This window comes from Cupressus sempervirens, chromosome 7 (assembly GCF_028749045.1).
Source record: "Cupressus sempervirens isolate cs-2001-9-10 chromosome 7, ASM2874904v1, whole genome shotgun sequence".
Classification (NCBI taxonomy): Eukaryota; Viridiplantae; Streptophyta; class Pinopsida; order Cupressales; family Cupressaceae; genus Cupressus; species Cupressus sempervirens.
The window spans coordinates 584,542,754-584,563,166 of record NC_143124.1 but is presented as its reverse complement, the minus strand read 5'-3'; the positions used below and the strand labels follow the sequence as shown (position 1 = coordinate 584,563,166).

The window sequence follows — 20,413 nt, the reverse complement described above, 5'->3', positions numbered from 1 at the left end:
TGAGATTTTGTAATTCTCTCTCTTGTGTACTAAACTGTGTGGTTAATAGTCTCACACAAAGGGAAATTGATAATTTACATGGGTGATAATATAAAGAAATTTTATTGTAAATTCTTCTTGTAGGGCAGGGAACTTCATCAATCCATATGATAATTGTGCTAAAAAAACTGTAATTGCAGTTTTAAGTTGAACATCATTGATATTGTACAAGTATAATCTAAAAGTAGGATGCAATTAAGAGTAACAAGGCAAAATGGTTATCTGCTAATAAAACATGAAGACCAGAATTTGAGATGGTCGAAACTGACCCTTCCATCCTCAGGTTCATCATTATCCGGCGGAGGTTCACACCTTCCTAAATGGAAGTATTCGATGCCAGTCCAAGCTACCATGACTCCTGTTTATTGGTTTATTCCAATTCAATACGTTACACAGACAAATTAAGTAGACAATTCGGATTGAAGTATGAACATTAATATGTCTGAATTTTGCCTACAGTATAGATTGACTGTTTGCAATTAATGAAACATATGCTCACAGATACAGCTTAGACTCAGTCAAAACTTCGTGACCTTTGAAACACTCGCCAATAAGAGATATCAGATTTCCACAATCCATTATATTTATCATAAAATATTTCTGGATTTAATTAGATGCTAAAAATTCACACGCAAATGAATCCAGAAAAACTTATGATAACAGTCATTAATATTTAGAAAAAATTCAATAATCTGCTGAGTTAAAAAGAACAAATGTCTCGTCAGAACTTCAGAGTGTAAGTCAATGACTTCTGTAAAGAAACTAATTGAAAATTCTCTAAGAATTAATGCATTTGCCAATTTCAGCCCTAAAATGGATCTCAACCAACTGGAACCTGCAGCTTCACAGAATTTATTATTGACATTCCAAATAATTGTACAATCTGTTTTGTTTAGTTTGAAATGAGTATCAAATACAGTCGGACATTAAAAATAGCATCTTTTGCAGATTTCAAACCCAAACCAAATCTCATTTGGAAGACAAATTTGGAATTTGCATTAGGAAATTAACAATTTTTTTTTCCCCTTACAGTAAAATTACACTTAGCTTCCAACATTCCATCAATGCTAGTCTCCTTCCATATCACGAATTAAAAGAGATTGTTTGTATTTTGGCCAGGTTGCCCTATGAAACTCAATTTGACTACTTAAATGTTTTGGCTTGTTGTTAAGGCCATAGTTGTCGTGTTTGAATGAAATTAGATTTGTGATTTTTCCTAGTCAGCATGGAAGGCTGTTAGTGTCAAAGTTTTCTCTTCAAACTAACAACTGTTGCAGATTGATAAAGGTTGCAGCTGTTTGTTGTCAAACAAGGGTGAGATTTGAATAGGATAAAAGCAGAAATGGTGAGGAAGAAGAGGTGGACTGTGAACTGAGATACATCTATTCCTTCACTTTTTTCAAGTTTGGTAGGAATAAATCTGAGAACTACCCATTTGGGAAGTGACAAAACCAGATGATATTTCTTCCTCACAACATGGTAAAGTGTTCAAAAGTTCACTTGGGTGAACATTCAAATCTCAATGCAAAAGTAATTTGTTAAATGCAGAGCAGAACAAGGAAAAAAACCGAATCTGAAAAAGATAAAACAAAAATCAGAATTCAAAAGAAGTCGAATTCAAGCATCAAGTCATGGTCTAATTAAGTTCAAGAAGGAAGTGAAATATTCCGATTTGAAGCAGGGATATTGTTACAAAATATCCAGCAGGGCGCAGTGATCACTATCAGCGATTTGATCCATTGATGAGTGATTTTGAGAGATAAGCAAGCATTCCTCCAAACAAATCTGGTCATTGTAAAACAAACTTAGGACGAAGTCAGAGGCAAAACATCGAAAATCTGCCCTGGCTGAAGGCGAATCAAAACAGAATCTGTAATGTCCCCGTTTTGGCGGTAATTTGATTTAATTAATTTAATTAATTAAGTTGTCCAAAATAATGAATATTTTATGAGGATGACTAATTAATTATTTTAATTAAATAAATAAGTGGTATTAAGTTAATTATTTATAAAATTATCAAATAAATAAATATTAAAAAGGTAACTTTATATTTAATTAATTTAATAAAGTGACTTGAAAAATATCTTATAAAGTCACTTAATAAATAAAATAAAAATAATGTTCTAAAAGTTTCTGGAGAAAGTGGAGAAAAAGAATAAATAGGCATCCTAGGCTTCATTCTCATCATCCAGGTTTTATCATTTCTCTTGACATCAGATTGTGAATACAATCACATGGTCTATTGTGAAGCCAAGGGTTTTAGATAGTCTATTGGTCTTTAAGAACGATACCTCCCAGTAGATCGCATAACTGAGGAAGTGAAAGATCTTCTGAAGGGTTGCACTTTGGAAGTCGTATTTAGCAATTTCAAGTTGAGCTTAATTTGTATACTCAGACTACTTGAGGGTTTGAGTTTTGGAAGTAGTCCGAAAAAGTAGATCCGAAAAAGCAGATCCGAAAAAGCAGTTCAAAAAAGAAAAGCAAAAAGTAGATCCGAAAAAAGCAAGTGAAAAAGCAGATCGGAAAAAGCAAAGCAGAAAGGCAACATTGGAGAAAATTATTACAGCCATCTACAATCAGGTTCCTTTGGATATTACATGCATTGTTCTTATCATTTAGATGCATATTAGAAGGTAAGGCTGTAGGTGAAAGTTGTAATAGATTTAAGCATTATTCTTGCAGATGTAAGTCAAGAGTCTTGGCCATTTCATACTAGCATTGTAGTTAACATTTTATGTGCAATAAAATAGACATAATTTGCTGGTCTGATATAGTGTAATTGAATATGTATTTATCATTCATGATCAGCTTATTAGTTTGCATGCCAATTGTTTGACAAAATGTCAATTGGCTGTAGGTTCTCTTTTTGGCATAAATAATGTTATAATTTTGCATCCCAAGTGTTTGTCAAAATTACTAGTTGCTGTAGCTGCATATTGCAAGTAGTTTCAATCACATATATGCATTGAATATTGTCAAAATAGGTTGCACATTCATGTTAGGTCATTGTTTAGTCAATTTAGAGTCTTCTTGCAAGCATTCTTATTGATGCTAAGTGAAGGAAAGAGCTATAAAAGAAAACTGAAATTTTATATCAGTCATATGACCCTTCCTTGTATGCAAAGTGTTTTCTTGAACCTTTATCAGCATTTTGGGATCAGATTTGAGCAAAGTCATTACAGTGGTATTAGAGCGGTTTCCTGCCAGCTTGATTGGGTTATTTCATAATGAATTCAATTATCAGTATGGCGTTAACAGGAGATAGGGATTTGGAAGAAAGAATGCACAATGCAAAAAAGAAATTAGATTGCCCATTTCAACGAATAGAGGACCTTCTAAAAACTTTGGAGGAGTTGGAAAATTATTTAGGCAAGATTGATCAGTCAAAACTCGATGCTATGCAAACAGTTTTATCTCCAGCATTTGGTTCGTTGGTTAAGCCCCGCTTATTGAGACATCATGATGAGGTGATAAGACTTGCAACTCTCTCTTGCATTAGTGAAATCATGAGGATAATAGTTGGCCTTAATTCATATGACGATCAAATTATGACAGAGATACTTCACGCCATGGTAAAAAGTTTCGAAAAGTTGGACAACATCCAAGACCCTTATTTCACAAAAAGAGCAAGATTACTTGAAGTATTTGCAAGGTGTAGATTTGAAAACATTATGCTGGCAATAGGTTGTATCGGTGACATTCGTAGGATGTTTAACACATTTTGGAATATTATGGATGAGTTTCATCCCAGCAGTGTATTAGCATCGATGCACTCCATCATGTTCACAATCTTGTTTGAGGATGATGAAATTTCTAAACTTTTGGCAGAAGATTTATGGTGGGTTTGGACAAAAAAGAGGAATGTGTCACCTGTGGCATGTACGTGGTTAAAGAGCCTGATTGATAGGCCTAAGGATCGAAGTACTTTTCCTATGATAGGCAGAAACTTGTATGAGGAGTTTAACAGACATGCTGATTCAATATAGGGAGACATTAGCACTTCTTTAGGTAATGGTTTATCTGCATCATCTTCACAGGCAAAAGTGGTTACAGATGTTGTGCCGGTTGAGCCAGTTGCATCAAAAGGTGATATCATAGGCACACTGGACTGCATGATTGACACAGATAGTGATTCCAGTATAGTTGGGCTGGATGAAGTTAGAGCAGTTGAGGATACTGTCATGTTTGAGGATAGTACGGTTGATCAGAAAGTGAGCATTCAGGACTTTGCAGAAAATGAGTATCAGGCACAGTTGGATGCTTCTTTTCATGAGATAGAGGCTAGTAGTTCTTCACGTGTTTTGGCAAGCCAACTGAAGATGAAGAAAAAGGATATTGTCGCGGCTTTATCTCATCATGACAGGATGCGTGGATTGATCGAGAATCACATTTGGATGATTCAACTGCAGGAGAGACAGAAAGGAGTCACAGTAGGTTCTTCTTGTGACGACTTACAGCAGATCAAGGAAGGCATGGAAGCAATGAAGGTAAGTTACATACACCTACTTTCAGATCGCGATCATCTCCTTAATCTTGTGGGGATCTATTCAGATGCATTGAAGAAGAAGGAAGAGGAGGTCGACCGATTTTCTCATGAGCTGGAGGATACTTAGAATTCCTTGATGTATACTCAGTTGGCTCTCTAGGATTTTGAGAGACATGTGGACGAGCTTCGTCTAGAGGTGAGTTCAGTTCAGGAGTTAGCGCATATGGCAGGGACTCAGTTTTCTTTTACAGTCGGGTCACATGTTGATGATGATATGAGTATGTCTAGCATTCACACTCCGGATTTAGAGATTGTAGTGGATACAGTGAACAGGTGCGTGAAGTCAGTTGGTATTGTTCACATTACTCAGGTGAGGAGTTTACTTGAGTTGCCAATTGATTTCTATTCGTGGATTAGATGTTGGAATCCTTATCTTAGTACTTCGGATTGTTTTGGCCAGAGATATCTATCATTCTTTGGTAGTAGTATCTGTTGCACTATCATGGACTTGATTAGTAGTTTACTAGGTGTAGTTCTCATCCATGCCAGCAACTTGTTTGATGCTGGAATTAGTTTTTATACAACCATGCTGGGCATTGTTCATGTATCCAGTCGACCATTCTTGTTGGAATGGGTTGATGATCCCTCAGATATGACAGAGTTTATAGAAGAGTCACATGATTTGATTATTACAGATGACACCGAGGAGGATTTTGTTAACAGTGTTGAGGACTTAGCCTCTTCAGCGGGTTCCTTTGATACGGAGGTTTATGTTGATGCTTTAGTTACTCCGTTTGATGATACGAGTTCAGCAGTTGGATTGCAAAATTTGGATGGCAGTATTACAGACGATAGCTATTCTGAGGTTACTACTTTGGACAGTGTACCAGGGGTAGAGTATAGGAGTTTGACCAGCCAACACAATCATGTGTCTAGTCAGCTGAGAGTTAGTGAGCGAGACATTGCTATCATTTGCGAGCATTTCGATGCTGCTCGTCAGTTGTTAGCAGTTCATGGATGGGGTTCTCCTACTAGTGATGAGCAGGGAGGTAGTTATCTTTCATTGATAGAGATCCACATATGCAGTTGGTAGCCGACAGAGATTATCTTATGGTGTGGGGCAGTACAGCATATGATGCATTGTTGGTCAAGGAAGATGAGGTGAGTGAGCTTACTCAGCAGCTCGAGGTGACTTTTGAGTTCCTTGAGAGTACACAGTTGGCTTTTGAGGAGTCACATTTTCATTTGGTTGAGGTGACCATGGAGTTAGAGCGACTTCAATCTTTACCAGATTCTGTACAGTCACCGGCCGCGGTGTCTGGTGATTTGAGGATGTCCATGGTCAAGGTTGATAGAGGCAGTGGAGATGAGGATATATCTGTCCTTGATACTAGTATTGGCATGTTTGGTTCGTTTCCACTAGAGGCAGGTTCAGTTGAGTTGGGTGTTGCAGCTGAGCATGGAGGTATGTTTGACTTGGTGGTGGTCTCTCCTACGGATGGCAAGGAGACTAGTGATGTTGTATTAGAGGTCATGTGTGATCTTGGTGAACCGGCAGTTGGCATGGTTCCTGCTAGTGACACTACTCCCTTGGCAATATCTTCGGAAGTAGTAGTTAGTTCCGGCTTGGTTAGTGATCATTGTTGTGGGTTGCATCACTTGTGTATGGCGAGCTGTCGACTGAGGTTGGTTCTTTTTTAATCAGCATTATACTGCAGGGTATGTTCATCAGTTTGCATTGGATCCAGGTGTTGAGGACTTGATGGCCGTCAGATTTGGTTTGGGTTCTAGTTCTTGCTATCTATCATGTGATGACTATTCGCCATCAGTGATGCATGGGAGTTATGGTTATGAGATAGTGGCTGGTGATCTGCAGAGTTGTGTTGACTGTAGGAGTTGTACAATATGTGGATTCTCCAGACTGGGTACAATTTCATTCGAGAATGTTCACCATTGTTGCAGAGTTGGGTTGTACATTCCGCTCAGGCCAGTGGAATGCGTTGGTGGTATTGAGTTGGTACGACAAAATGATAGATGGATTGAGCAAGTGTTGCAGGAATTGTTTGGCGATGACAAGGACATTATGGAGTTCTTGTGGGATCCAAGTGGTGAATTGCTTGAGGTCAAGCAATTTCAGGAGGGGCGGACTGTAATGTCCTCATTTTGGCGGTAATTTGATTTAATTAATTTAATTAATTAAGTTGTCCAAAATAATGAATATTTTATGAGGATGACTAATTAATTATTTTAATTAAATAAATAAGTGGTATTAAGTTAATTATTTATAAAGTTATCAAATAAATAAATAAATATTAAAAAGGTAACTTTATATTTAATTAATTTAATAAAGTGACTTTAAAAATATCTTATAAAGTCACTTAATAAATAAAATAAAAATAATGTTCTAAAAGTTTCTGGAGAAAGTGGAGAAAAAGAATAAATAGGCATCCTGGGCTTCATTCTCATCATCCAGTTTTTATCATTTCTCTTGACATCAAATTGTGAATACAATCACATGGTTTATTGTGAAACCAAGGGTTTCAGATAGTCTATTGGTCTTCGGGAATGATACCTCCCAGTAGATCACATAACTGAGTAAGTGAAAGATCTTCTGAAGGGTTGCACTTTGGAAGTGATATTCAGCCATTTCAAGTTGAGCTTAATTTGTATACTCAGACTACCTGAGGGTTTGAGTTTTTGGAAGCAGTCCGAAAAAGAAGTCCGAAAAAACAATCCAAAAAAGCAGATCCGAAAAAGCAGTTCAAAAAAGCAGATCCGAAAAAAGCAACTGAAAAAGCAGATTGGAAAAAGCAAAGCAAAAAGGCAGCATTGGAGAAAATTATTATAGCCATCTACAATCAGATTCCTTTGGATGTTACATGCATTGTTCTTATCATTTAGATGCATATTAGAAGGTAAAGCTGTAGGTGAAAGTTGTAACAGATTTAAGCATTATTCTTGTAGATGTAAGCCAAGAGTCTTGGCCATTTCATACTAGCATTGTAGTTAACATTTTATGTGCAATAAAGGAGACATAATTTGCTGGTCTAATATAGTGTAATTGAATATGTATTTATCATTCATGATCAGCTTATTAGTTTGCATGCCAATTGTTTGACAAAATGTCAATTGGCTGTAGGTTCTCTTTTTGGCATAAATAATGTTATAATTTTGCATCCCAAGTGTTTGTCAAAATTACTAGTTGCTGTAGCTGCATATTGCAAGTAGTTTCAATCACATATATGCATTGAATATTGTCAAAATAGGTTGCACATTCATGTTAGGTCATTGTTTAGTCAATTTAGAGTCTTCTTGCAAGCATTCTTATTGATGCTAAGTGAAGGAAAGAGCCATAAAAGCAAACTGAAATTTTATATCAGTCATATGACCCTTGTATGCAAAGTGTTTTCTTGGACCTTTATCAGCATTTTGGGATCAGATTTGAGTAGGGTCATTACAGAATCAGAGCAGATTCCATCATGTATTTTCCAAATTTTTGTCAAGGATTCCAGGTTGAAGAAAAGATTAAAATCAGAACGAAAGTTTGAATTTCGAGCATTAGTGCGACAAACAAGCATCTCCAGATTTAATCAAGCATTTGAATAAGATTCCAAATCAAATTCCCAGACCATTGAAGATGGAAAAGAGAAGTGGTTAAGGCTCATTTTTGTGCAAATGGGTAAGAAAATTGAGAAATTTTTGAGGAATAATATCAGAATTATAATCTAAGTTATGATTTCAAAATCCAAATGCAAATTAATTTCGAAATCTCTTTGAGGAATTGTTATAATGAAAATAGTGTAAATCCTTACTTGCATTTCATTTTTTTCATGACTTTAGTCCGAAGTGTTTCTTCTTTTCTTTGAGAAATGATGCATCTGATGATGATCATATGGATGAAGAGGACTTGCTCAAAGAGATCAAGTGCAAAGGAGGACACTACTTCAAGATGACAAGGAAGCTTAGAGAAGGGAAGCTAGAAGACAAGTTCAAGCTCAAAACAAGACTCTCACTTCAAAAGGGAATTTAAACAAAAGATTTTCAAGTGAAGAAGGCTACCTCAATCTTCAATTTCATCCATAGGATGGAAATTACAAAATTAAGGTTTCAAGTTAGCACAAGAACTTCAAGATATCAGAAATATGTCGTGACCTTTTCACACCATCATTCCATTGCAAATGAGGGTATCCTCTTTTTGCTTGTGGTTGCAGGGTTTTGGCAGTAAAGGAGCTCAAAATGCTAGGAGTGATTAAATGATCAAGTCATTAAATCCAAAGGAATGATGGAGATTGTAATCTTGGAATCCATAGGAATCTTGAATTTCATCCACAAGGAAATTACAATATCCTTGCATATTGTCATTAAATCTTCAAGAATCTTGGATTTCATCAATAGAATGGAAATTACAATGTCAAGGTTTTTGAGTTACTACAAAAAGTTCAAGATATCAGGAACATGTTGTGACAATTTTACACTAGTGTCCCATTGCAAATGGGGACCCCCTCTTTTTGCTCGTGGTTGTAGGGTTTTGGTGGAGCTCAAAATGCTAGGAGTGGTTAAATGGTCAAGTCATTTAATCCAAGGTGTTTCCTCTTTTCTTTCAAGAATTATGCATTTGATGGTGATGATAAGGATGAATTGGACTAGCTCAAAGTGATCAAGTGTAAAGGAGGACAATACTTCAAGATGACAAGTAAGCTCGAACAAGGGAAGGTAGAAGACAAGTTCAAAATCAAAACAAGTCTCTCACTTCAAAAGGGAATTCAAACAAAAGATTTTCAAGTGAGGAAGGCTACCTCAATGTTTGATTTGATCCACAGGAAGGAAATTACAATATCAAGGTTTCAAGTTACCACAAGAAGTTCAAGATATTAGGAACATGTTGTGACCATTTTTGCATCATCGTCCCATTGCAAATAAGGGCGCCCTCTTTTCACTCGTGGTTGTAGGGTTTTGGCAATAAAGGAGCTCAAAGTGCTAGAAGTGGTTAAATGATCAAGTCATTAAATCAACAGGAATGATGCATATTGTGAGTGTGGAATCCATAGGAATCTTGAATTTCATCCACACGGAAATTACAATATCCTTGCATATTGTTGTGAACTTGCATATTGTGACTTGTGTCATTAAATCATCAAGAATCTTGGATTTCATCAATAGGAACGAAACTACAATGTCAAGGTTTTCGAGTTACCTCAAGAAATTCAAGATATCAAGAACATGTTGTGACTCTTTTACACTATTGTCCCATTGCAAATGGGGACCTCCTCTTTTCGCTCATGGTTGTAGGCTTTTCGTAGTAGCGGAGCTCAAAATGTTAGGAATTGTAACAAACGAATTTTCATAACCAAATCTTAAGATCTATATCTTCTAACGTTTACAAAGTAACTAATTCCATTTCACATGACAAAGACTTCGTTTAACAATAACAAGAAATAATTGTATTAATATTTGGTTAAACAACTATTACTAGTTCAATTGTATTTTCATGTTCAGTTGATATTACGAGAAACATATTCATCGCAAATAATTTAACCATTCCTATTTGAAAACATATTCAGCTGAAAAATAAAGCGACGACTATCTTCCTTAACTGAAATCATGCTTAATTGAAAGTATTCTTATTCAAATTTAGATGGCAATTAACTACCCTAATTGAAATAAAAAGACTATCTAATATTCATGCTAAATGATTATCAAGTAAAAAAGTAAAAAACATACAGTAATAACGAAGGATCCTTTATCTGATTGTACAAGCTTTGGCATTGGGGAGAGAAGAAGCATTGACATAGGCTTAACATCCCAACCTCAGACCATACTTATTCCCACACATCCTAACATATTAAAATGACCCTCCCCACCTCGAAATCAGGCTTGGGATGTTCTTCAGTCCAGCCATCCGAGTTACTGGGTGGTTTTGAGTGCTCAATTAGTTATACCTATATAACTGACGTCTACGGACATCAAGTGATCATAGAATGACACATATGCCTATAAACTACCTTGGCCAAGGATTTCCATTTGGGTTCAACGATCCGATCACCACCATTCGACTTGACAATAGATTTCATTACAGGGACAGCATGAGCTATTAAGTGTTTCATTACTTAGTTATTCATATCTAATTCATATCTAATTTCATTCTTGGTTTGCCGATGAATCCTAGGTGCCTGGAAGATTACGATCATTCTGTTTTATTTACACCTCTTCACCATTTCATGGCTTCATTGCCAGTGAATCCTAGGTGTTAGAGAATCTAAGAGTATTCTGATCTTTGTTTTGGAAATTATGATAGCATAGTTATTGATGTTGATTCATAGAATCATTTAAGTTTCTACAGCTACCATTCGATTTCATAAACGATGTTACAATCACAGAGATAAAACTAAGAAGATCTTTAATGAACTCTATGAAATGCAAGAGACCATTAGCAAGGTATTTTGTGAGCTTGGAATCCATAGGAATCTTGAATTTCATTCACAAGGAAATTACAATATCCTTGCATATTGTAACTTGGGACATTAGATCCACAGGAATCTTGGATTTCATCAACAAGAAGGAAACCATAATATCAAGGTTTTCAAGTTACCACAAAAACTTCAAGAACATAATGTGACTTTTTCACACCATCGTCCCACTACAAATGGGTACCCCCTCTTGTCGCTCATGGTTGTAGGGTTTTGGCGGTAACATAGCTCAAAATGTTCAATGTGGTCAAATTGTCAAGTCATTAAATCCAACGTGTTTCCTCTTTTCTTTCAAGAATGATGCATTTGATGACAATCATTAGGATGAAGAGGACTAGCTCAAAGATATCAAGTGCAAAGGAGGACAACACTTCAAGATGACAAGGAAGCTTGGACAAGGGAAGGTAGAAAACAAGTTCAATCTCGAAACAAGACTCTCACTTCAAAAGGGAATTTGAACAGAGGATTTTCAAGTGAGGAAGGCTACCTTTATCTTCGATTTCATCCATAGGAAGGAGATTAGAATATCACGGTTTAAAGGTACCACAAGAAGTTCAAGATAATAGGAACATGTTGTGACATTTTCACACCATCATCCCATTGCAAATAGGGGTGCCCTCTTTTCACTCGTGTTTGTAGGGTTTTGGCACTAAAGGAGATCAAAATGCTAGGAGTGGTTAAATGATCAAGTCATTAAATCCATAGGAATGATGCATATGGAGACCTTGGAATCCATAGGAATCTTGAATTTCATGCACAAGGAAGTTACAATGTCCTTGCATATTGTGACTTTATGTATTGTAACACGTGTCACTAAATCCATAGGAACCTTGGATTTCATCAAAAAGAAGGAAAGTACAATATTAAGGTTTTCAAGTTACCACAAGAAGTTCAAGATATCAAGAACACGTGACTTTTTCACATCGTTGTCCAATTGCAAATGCTGACACCTCTTTTCACTCGTGGTTGTAAGGTTCTGGCAGTAATGAAGCTCAAAATGTTAGGAGTGGTTAAAAGGTCAACTTGTAAAATCCAAAGTGTTTCCTCTTTTCTTTCAAGAATGATGCATTTGAGAATGATCATAGCGATGAAAAGGACTAGCTCAAAGAGATCAAGTGCAAAGGAGGATGGCATTTCAAGATACAAGGAAGCTCTTGGACAAGGGAAGGTAGAAGACAATTTCAAACTCAAAACATGAGTCTCACTTCAAAAGGGAATTCGAAAAGAAGATTTTCAAAAAAGGAAGGCTACCTTAATCTTGGATTTCATCCACAAGAAGGAAATTACAATATCATGGTTTCAAGCTACTACAAGAAGTTCAAGATATCATGATCCTATTGTGACCTTTTCACACTATCCCATTGCAAACGAGGACCCCCGCTTCTCGCTTGTGGATGTAGGGTTTTATAGTAAAGGAGCTGGAAATGTTAGGAGTTGTTAAATATAGTAAGGGAGCTGGAAATGTTAGGAGTTGTTAAATGGTCAAGCCATTAAAATCCCAAATACAAACAAGTGTGTCAAGGTTTGGGCTCACTGAGGTCAACTTTGAAGGATTAAGGGAGATTTTTGAAGTGTTTTGACGTTTTAGCTATTGAATTGGTATAAAATATGTCATAATTACTTGTTAGTGGAAAATTGACTTCAAAGTACCTATGGAAATTTATTTTCTAGTCTTAAAATGGGTAAAATCCTTATGAAAATCAATTTCCACTTTAAAAATGCACTGAAACTCTATGAAAATAGAATTTTCAATCCAAAAATGGGTGAAGTGATAGAATTAAAGTATCACACACAATTGAGAGGCAGGGGGTGAATCATTTGTGTCCCAAACTTCAAAACCTTAACCAAATAATGAGTTTAAATCTTTGATATGGAAGTTACACATGAAAGCTATGATCCACAATAACACATGAACACATGGCACCAAGATTTTTGACATGGAAACCCCACAAGGTGAAAAACCACAATAAGAATCAAACCTGCAAGATGATGTATTAAATTAGAAGCACTATACCCTATTAGGAGTATTATAAACGTGAATGCACATGCATTCAAGCACAGTGCCTAGAGCTCGATGCAACCCTATGAATTACAATGAGGACTACAACCCTATGAATTACAATGAAAGTTACTATACCATCTTAAATTGGACGCACTTCAATTTATGACCTTTTAGCTCCTCTTTAGTGTGTTTGCATTTGATGATTGCACTTTGAGCACACACTTTCCCTCTTTTCTCCTCTTTCTCCTAGGTGAAATTGAGGTAGGACCTAATAAGTCCTCCTTGATTTCCTCTCTCACACATTGGTTGAAGTATGATCTAATTTCTAAGTATCCTCCTCTTTCTAGGCTTGATATCTCGGATGTGGTCTCAGACTATCAAACTCTGACATACATTACACCTAAAACTTCTGCAAATCCTAAAGATGGAACACTAGGACTCAATAGTCTAACCACCTAGACTAGGTCGATCCATGTCGACATGTTCTAGGAGGATCTTGTATTTTGGGCCCGATCCTATTTCACTCTCCCAATTCTTCCCACTCATTGTAGTTGGCTCTAGTGGGGTAATTTCAGAAAATTCACTATAAAAGGACATCAAACCCCTCATTTTGTACATGATGAGGAAGCAAGAAAGAGGCAAGCACGTATGGACACACTAATTTGACATAAGACCATTGCAAGATGAAAGCAAAGGGCTGGTTTCTTATTCTTCATTGCAAATTGCGGTTTGTTGGCAATTTGGCTAGTTGTACAGTATGATGTTTGTCATTTATGGCAATATATATTCAACATGAAGTGAGCAAGATGTGAGATTCAATTCCGACAGTTAGACTTAAAAAATTGTTGAAGTATCACTCAGTTTATCTCACAACAGAGACAACATGTGTGAACTTAAGGACAAATGGAGTAGAGTTTGTTGATCATGCCTATAAGTGCGCGAGGTTGTATGGAAAAAGTTACAACAGTTTTTCCAATTGCGGTAATGAGCCGACTCAAACAGTATAAAGATAAGGAATTGAGTATTTTGAATTAAGGAACTGTTTTGTTTAGCAAAACAATTACTTAACTAAGTCAGGACGACATCCTAGATGTTAAGCCTAGGTGGGCAGATTATAATGTTATGTTTTGGGACACACGTGAAAGGTATGAAGGCCGACAGTACAAATTATTTTGCAATAACTTGGTATAAAGAACAAAAATTGAAATGTGAAGTTTGTAGATGTCTATAACATTGATAAGCTATTGTTTTGAGATGTGACATTTTGATGTTTAATCAGAGCAGTGTGAATATATGATCTGTTTTGTGAAGAGCGACAAAGGCAAATCAGATATTGAAGATATGAGTAGCAATAAGAGGTTTTTGTATTTTTCTCTTGTATTGAAGAACATTATTGTATAATGCATGTTTGGGCACCAGGCTCATTCTGCATACTTTGTGTTCTCTATGAAATTGAGGCATTTTAAGGATTCCCAAAGGTTGAATTTGTAAAATTGAGTTCAATATTTACTATAGAGATGGATAAATCTTTTGATTCACAATGTTGAGGATGAACCCAAACCTAAGATGAAGATAGACCCTATCAAACCCTTGGAGGATAATCCCTCAGTAACATTTTGGATAATTCCGTGTATTAGGAGATGTTGGAAGCTATACTAGGAACAAGCACGAATCTGTAGGAGAAGGAAACATAACTAAAGAATGACTTCATATACAATCAAGACATGAGTTTCAAAGATGGATATGAATACCTAGAACAAAATGATCTAGTCAAGTACTTGTTTTCCCATGAGCTTAATAATGAAGAATGGACCATGATCATACTGAGTAGGATTCATGATGGAAAGTTTTGGTTAGGTGACAATGTGATAAAAATTTCAGCTAACCTCATCCATGAAGTCACTAGTCTAAGAAATGAAGGTTCTATAGCTATTAATGAGAAGAATGTAAAGAAAGTTGTGTTAGAAAACACCAAGTCTGAATATAAAGGAAGAGGAATTGTGATAGGCAAAATCAAACAACATGATTTAAGGTTTGTCAGCAGAATCATGGCATCAAAGATATGTTCAAATTCTAGAGAAGATGATATGGTAGTAGGTTTTATTCATGCGACCTATATGATGTGCGTTGAGAAAGCAAAGGTGAGCTTGTGTGAATATTGAGAGCACAGTTAGTTGGAAATCTGGAGAGGATAAAGGAAGTAGGAAACAGTTAGTTCAGATTCCAATCATTAATAATATACATGTTTTTCCACTTGACAAAGAGATTTCCATTCATGCCTATATCTGAGTTGATGAACAGTGATAACTGTACTATGGAAAAGATAACCGACTTTTATAACAGGCACCCTATTGAGAAGATTGAGAGCAGCATAGACTTAATAATGAAGACATTTCAAACAGAGATGAAACAAAGATACAGAATCCCACTATCTCTAGTCAGCAAATTCAAAAATGAAATTTGTTTTATGGTTGATACTGATTTCACTTACATAGAAGCGATTAAACCCAGAATGATGTATATTGTCTCTCTTGGGTATGAAGCTACAGAAGTAGAGATTGAAGGATATGTTGAAGCTATTCTGAAGTCTGATAGAGATAAAGAATATGACAGATTTGGTACTTATGAGGAGTTAATGCAGCTGACTTATCAAGCAAAACTTGAGAAGTCTGCCAAGAAGAAGGTAGAGGCAACCATGAGAAAGATGATGGAGGAGGCACAGATGACACCTGAAGAATCTTCAGTAGTAAGGCAAATAGTGGTAAGTATGAGAAAGAGTAGACAAGAAGGCATAATGTTTGTGACTCTACTAGCAGCAGCAGGACCCTCACCAACAGATCCAATGACAGAAGGTTTAACTGTAGTAGAACCACTGGCTACAGCATCAGCTATTCCTTATGCAGTAGTTTCACAGGTACAACCACAGGTCACACCAGTCATTCCCTCAGTTAGCACATCCATTCAACAAATAAGTGAAGAAGAAGAGGTGAGTGTTGTGAAAGTTAAGAGGAAGTCTGCTAGATTGGCAGAAATAAAGCAATGTAAATACCCTTTGCTGGTTATAACTTAATAATACAAATTCTTTTACTGAATTAATAATTTGGCAATTTTCCTAGATAATCATGACGAAGGACAAGCGAATTCAGCTGGCTATGCCATTGAATCTCAAATTTGTCACTATCCAAAAATGCAGATGCAACTGAACAATATACAATTTTTGGACTGTTTTGAAAGATATTTAATATACAAAATACAGAAAATAAAATGCCAGGAATACAACGTACAACTCTAACTTTATTACTCTGAATTTCCTGAGACAAACAAATTAATGTCAAATAGTTTTTGCACGTTTAGACAAATGTGAACTTATATAGAGGAATCTGATTTGAAGCACAGAGATGAACTAGGGAAAATAATTCCTTATCTAGCAGATCCCATCCTCCAAATTGAACCACCACAGTCCATGTGGCTTCCAAAAACCACAATGCAGGCCTGGAAGAATAAAATTGCAGGCTTCCAATATGCTCAAGGCACACCACCAGATGGTGTTGTTACAGACAGACCGATAGGGCAGATTTCCTCCTTCAAAAGTGCAGCCCAACCTTGTAAGCATGTCCATATTCTTGAGAGAAATTGAGCGCCCTAAACAGAAATTCCTTGGTGACGAAATTAGATCCTCTAGATGGTTTTTGAACAGATCATTGCCACAGACGAAAATGATAGATATGTGGTGCTAATTATCAGGTAAGCTGGCTGCCCAAAATGCCAAACAACAGCTCCAAAATATACACCCAATTTGGGACATATACTGGCACTATATATAAAATGCCCTAGAGAGCGATTTGCACTTCAAATATGCAATTCAACCTTTAAAATATTAGCCCAGGGTTTCAGCAGCTAGAAATCCATTATGCTCTTGCATTTATTTCAACAATTCTGGCATCCAAAGACAAATTGGAATGATGTCAAATGGTCTTAACACACATGATCTTCCCAAGCAATGTTGTTAACAAAGATAAAACACTCACAACAACCTTCACGAAAGCAGTTTGAACTCTTCAAATTTGAAGGAGGGAAAGTAACTACAAATTCCAAACAAGGAATATCTCTAGCAATACTAATGAATTCAATCATGCAGATGGAATCAACCCCAAAACCTCAGTGCTATATCTTCCAAAGAACAGTTATATCAGTGATGGAAGACACAATACTTTTAAGAAATTGATCCACAATACCTCAGCTGTAGGATCAAGGCATAATTCAAACCTCAAACCCTTAGCCAGATGCACAATAATTTTCAGTATAATTAACAACATTATTCTTCTCCCTAGATACAAAAGATATAGTAGGAGAATGTTGGCCTATTGTATACTTTAGCACAATTGCCAAGAACTTCTCAGACGAGACCCTTATACTTTAGCAGGGGCCCACAAGTCAAAAATCAGGAAAAGCCACAAAGGCGCAAGAAGCAAATATATTTTCAAGCCTGCCTTTCCCAGTGAAATGAGCTCTCCTCTATAAGCATTTGTTGGCCAAAGTTTCCTTAAAAGTCCACTTCGGATGTTGTGGAAGTTTCCCAAAAGAACTCAACACTAGAAACTTTCCAACACACTTTTTAGAAATGTCCTTTAAAGTCATTATTATAATAATATAGACATTATTATAATAATGCAACTTAATGATTAATAAATAAATAAGAGCTTATGCAATTATTAACCTAATTAACTGTAGGTGACGACCAACCACAAGCCACCCACTGCATTGCCAAAAATAGAAACTACTAAAAATAGACTTACTAAAAATAGTACGTCCACAACTGAGACACCCAAAATGCCCTGTCAGCTCATGAGGGTCGCTATAGTGAACTAAGATGGCCAACTACAGGAACCTGCAAAAATGGGGACATTAAAAGCAAGAACTAATAGAGATTCCAAAATATCAACTGGTAAAAGGCAAAAGGTATTAATGACTTTTGAGAAGAAGAAGAAGAAAATGAGAGGACAAATTGATGTCCTTGAAGATATTGAACAAGCAAAGCAAGAGAAGAACCAACTAGAAAGTGTGAGCAAAGGAAGAAGGCATGGAAGCCTAAGGTAGAAAGATTGAACAATACAATCATTGATGATCGTAATTTTGTCTAGTTGAACAAGTTTTAAGAATTGTACAATAATCTTGACAAATTTCAGTAAGAAAATTCAGTGATACGGTATATGATATTGAAAAGAAAGAAGTTCATTGATATACAAGGACACATTCCCATTGACTTGTATGAAAAACTTGTTAAAAGAAAAATGAGAGTGCAAGAAGTGGATAAGAAGATTAGAGAAAATATGATCAAAAAGTTATGCGTAGTAGACAATGAAGAGCATTTGGGATATGTGTTTAAGAGTCTTGAACCTTATCCAAGGAACAATACAAGAGCTATATTAATCATGGGAGGAAACTATGAGGAAGTAAATAAGGAGACCGAGCAAGCAATAGTACAGATGACGAAGGATCTTAAACCTTCTAACCATCAGAGCACATCATCAGCAACATCATTATCAGCAGCTCCATAGGTGACTATAGATGTGGACACCATGTAGATAGATAGCACAAATGTCACAGTTGATACCATAGAGGATCCTTTTAAGGATTATGGAGAAAATGTTGACAATTTGATAGGTTATACAAGCTCTGATGAAGAAGAAAGAAGGAAGATAGAAGAAGGAAAGAAGATGGAAGAAGAAAAGGAGGAAGAAAGAAAGAAGAGAGAAGAGGAAGAGAAGAGAAAGAGGGAACAGGAAGAAAAGAATAAGAAAGAAGAAGAAAAAGCCAACAGGCAAATAAAGACAAGCAAACCTAGTTCTTCAAGGTCACCACTTGAATCTACGTTGGCAGCTTTGTCAGGAAATAAGTCAGATGATGATGATCAAGTTGGATTAATTTCATTTCTAAGTAAAATTATTGAGAAGAGCATGAGAGTTAAGACTATAAAACTCGTTGATGGAAGGCACTGAGAAGTTGCAGAGTATTGTATCAACTAAAATCAATGAGCTAGATCCATAGATAAGAGCGGTAGAGGTTATCAAGGCTTTTGATACTGAGTTTACATAGTTATTAGAAGTCGCAACCACAAAGGCACAAACTCTACATGATGTAAAGATGTTTTGAAAAGTCTGTGAAAACATCAGACGAGACTTGAAAAATCTTTATGAGAGAATCAAGAAAGTGAGGAGATGTTTAGCAGAAGAAAAAGAAGTGTTAATGTGCCTTGTCACTGACATTTACCAAGGATATCATAGATGAGCTGAATGTTAAATTGGAAGAGTTAAAGACTCTTGTGAATGCACTACAAAGTCCTACAGTGTAGATTGTAAACTTGGAAAGTAGAATTAGCAGGATACATGACGAAATTGGGCTTTTAGAGCTAAAGAAGGAAAGAATGTTGAAAAGATTTTCACTGTTAAGGAAGCACCTTATTTTGAAAATTGATCTTGTCCAAAGACAATTGGACGAATGCCTATCAGCCAAGGTATCCTATGAAAAGTTTGCATATATTGACTTGGAGGTAGTAGAGATAGCCTCATATGCACTATGTCCATTACTTAGCATATCAGATGTAGTAAAGGACAAATCAGATATGGAGTTTTCCATCTTGAAGACTAAACTTGCTGATTGCATCTTGTGGATATCTAGTCAACAATCATGAAGGAAAAAGCATTAGTACAGTGAGTTGTATATAATTCTTGACACCATCTTTGTCATTGATGTCAAAGGGGGAGAGATATAAGAAAAATTGTATGTACATGTAAGGGAGAGTAAAAATTGTAAAAGAGTGAAAGATTATAATCGGGGGGGTGGGGGGGGAAGGGGTAATATTATAACTAGGAGATATAAGGAAAAGGTGGTATAAGTAAGGATGATCCACAATTTTAATTTTTTTTGTAATGGCCATGTAACAGATGTTAAAAGTTATGAAGTTTTAAAATTTTGAGTTTTGGGACTTAGCCAATTTTCCTATATGTTGCCATTAATGCCAAAGGGAGAGATTGTTGGCAATTTGGCTAGGTTAGATCGTATGATGTAGTCATTTATGGAAACATATATTCAGCATGAAGAGAACAAGACGTGAGGATACAATTTTGACAGTTAGACATAGAAAATTTTCTAACTATCATTCAATTTATCTGACAGCAGAGATAGAGATTTGATTGGCGAGCTTTACTGAGAGATGATCAGCATGTGCGAACATAAGGACAGATAGAGCAGAGTCTGTTGATCATGCCTGTAAGTGCATGAGGTTGTATGGACTGTAAGGAAGAAGTTACAATAGGTTTTCCAGTTGTAGTAATGAACCAATTCAAACAGGATAAAGATAAGGAATCAAGTATCTTGGCTAAAGGAACTATTTTGTTTACCAAAACAATTACTTATCTA

General features: G+C 36.1%; 1 protein-coding gene across 7 annotated transcripts in view; it reads right to left on the bottom strand.

Moving 5' to 3' along the window:
* GCP1 (glycoprotease 1) overlaps positions 1–20,413 on the bottom strand; it is a 263,036-nt gene that overhangs the window by 618 nt on the left and 242,005 nt on the right. For 5 of the 7 annotated variants that reach the window (XR_016353980.1, XR_016353979.1, XM_089792139.1 and 2 more), the window contains one exon: positions 309–397. The exons of the other annotated variants lie outside the window; for them this stretch is intronic. Coding sequence is in view for 3 of the 5 variants with exons in the window: in XM_089792139.1 (XP_089648265.1) it covers positions 309–397 (89 nt within the window). In the remaining 2 variants the exon portion in view is untranslated. The remainder of the gene's footprint in view (positions 1–308; positions 398–20,413) is intronic. 7 annotated transcript variants of the gene reach the window in all.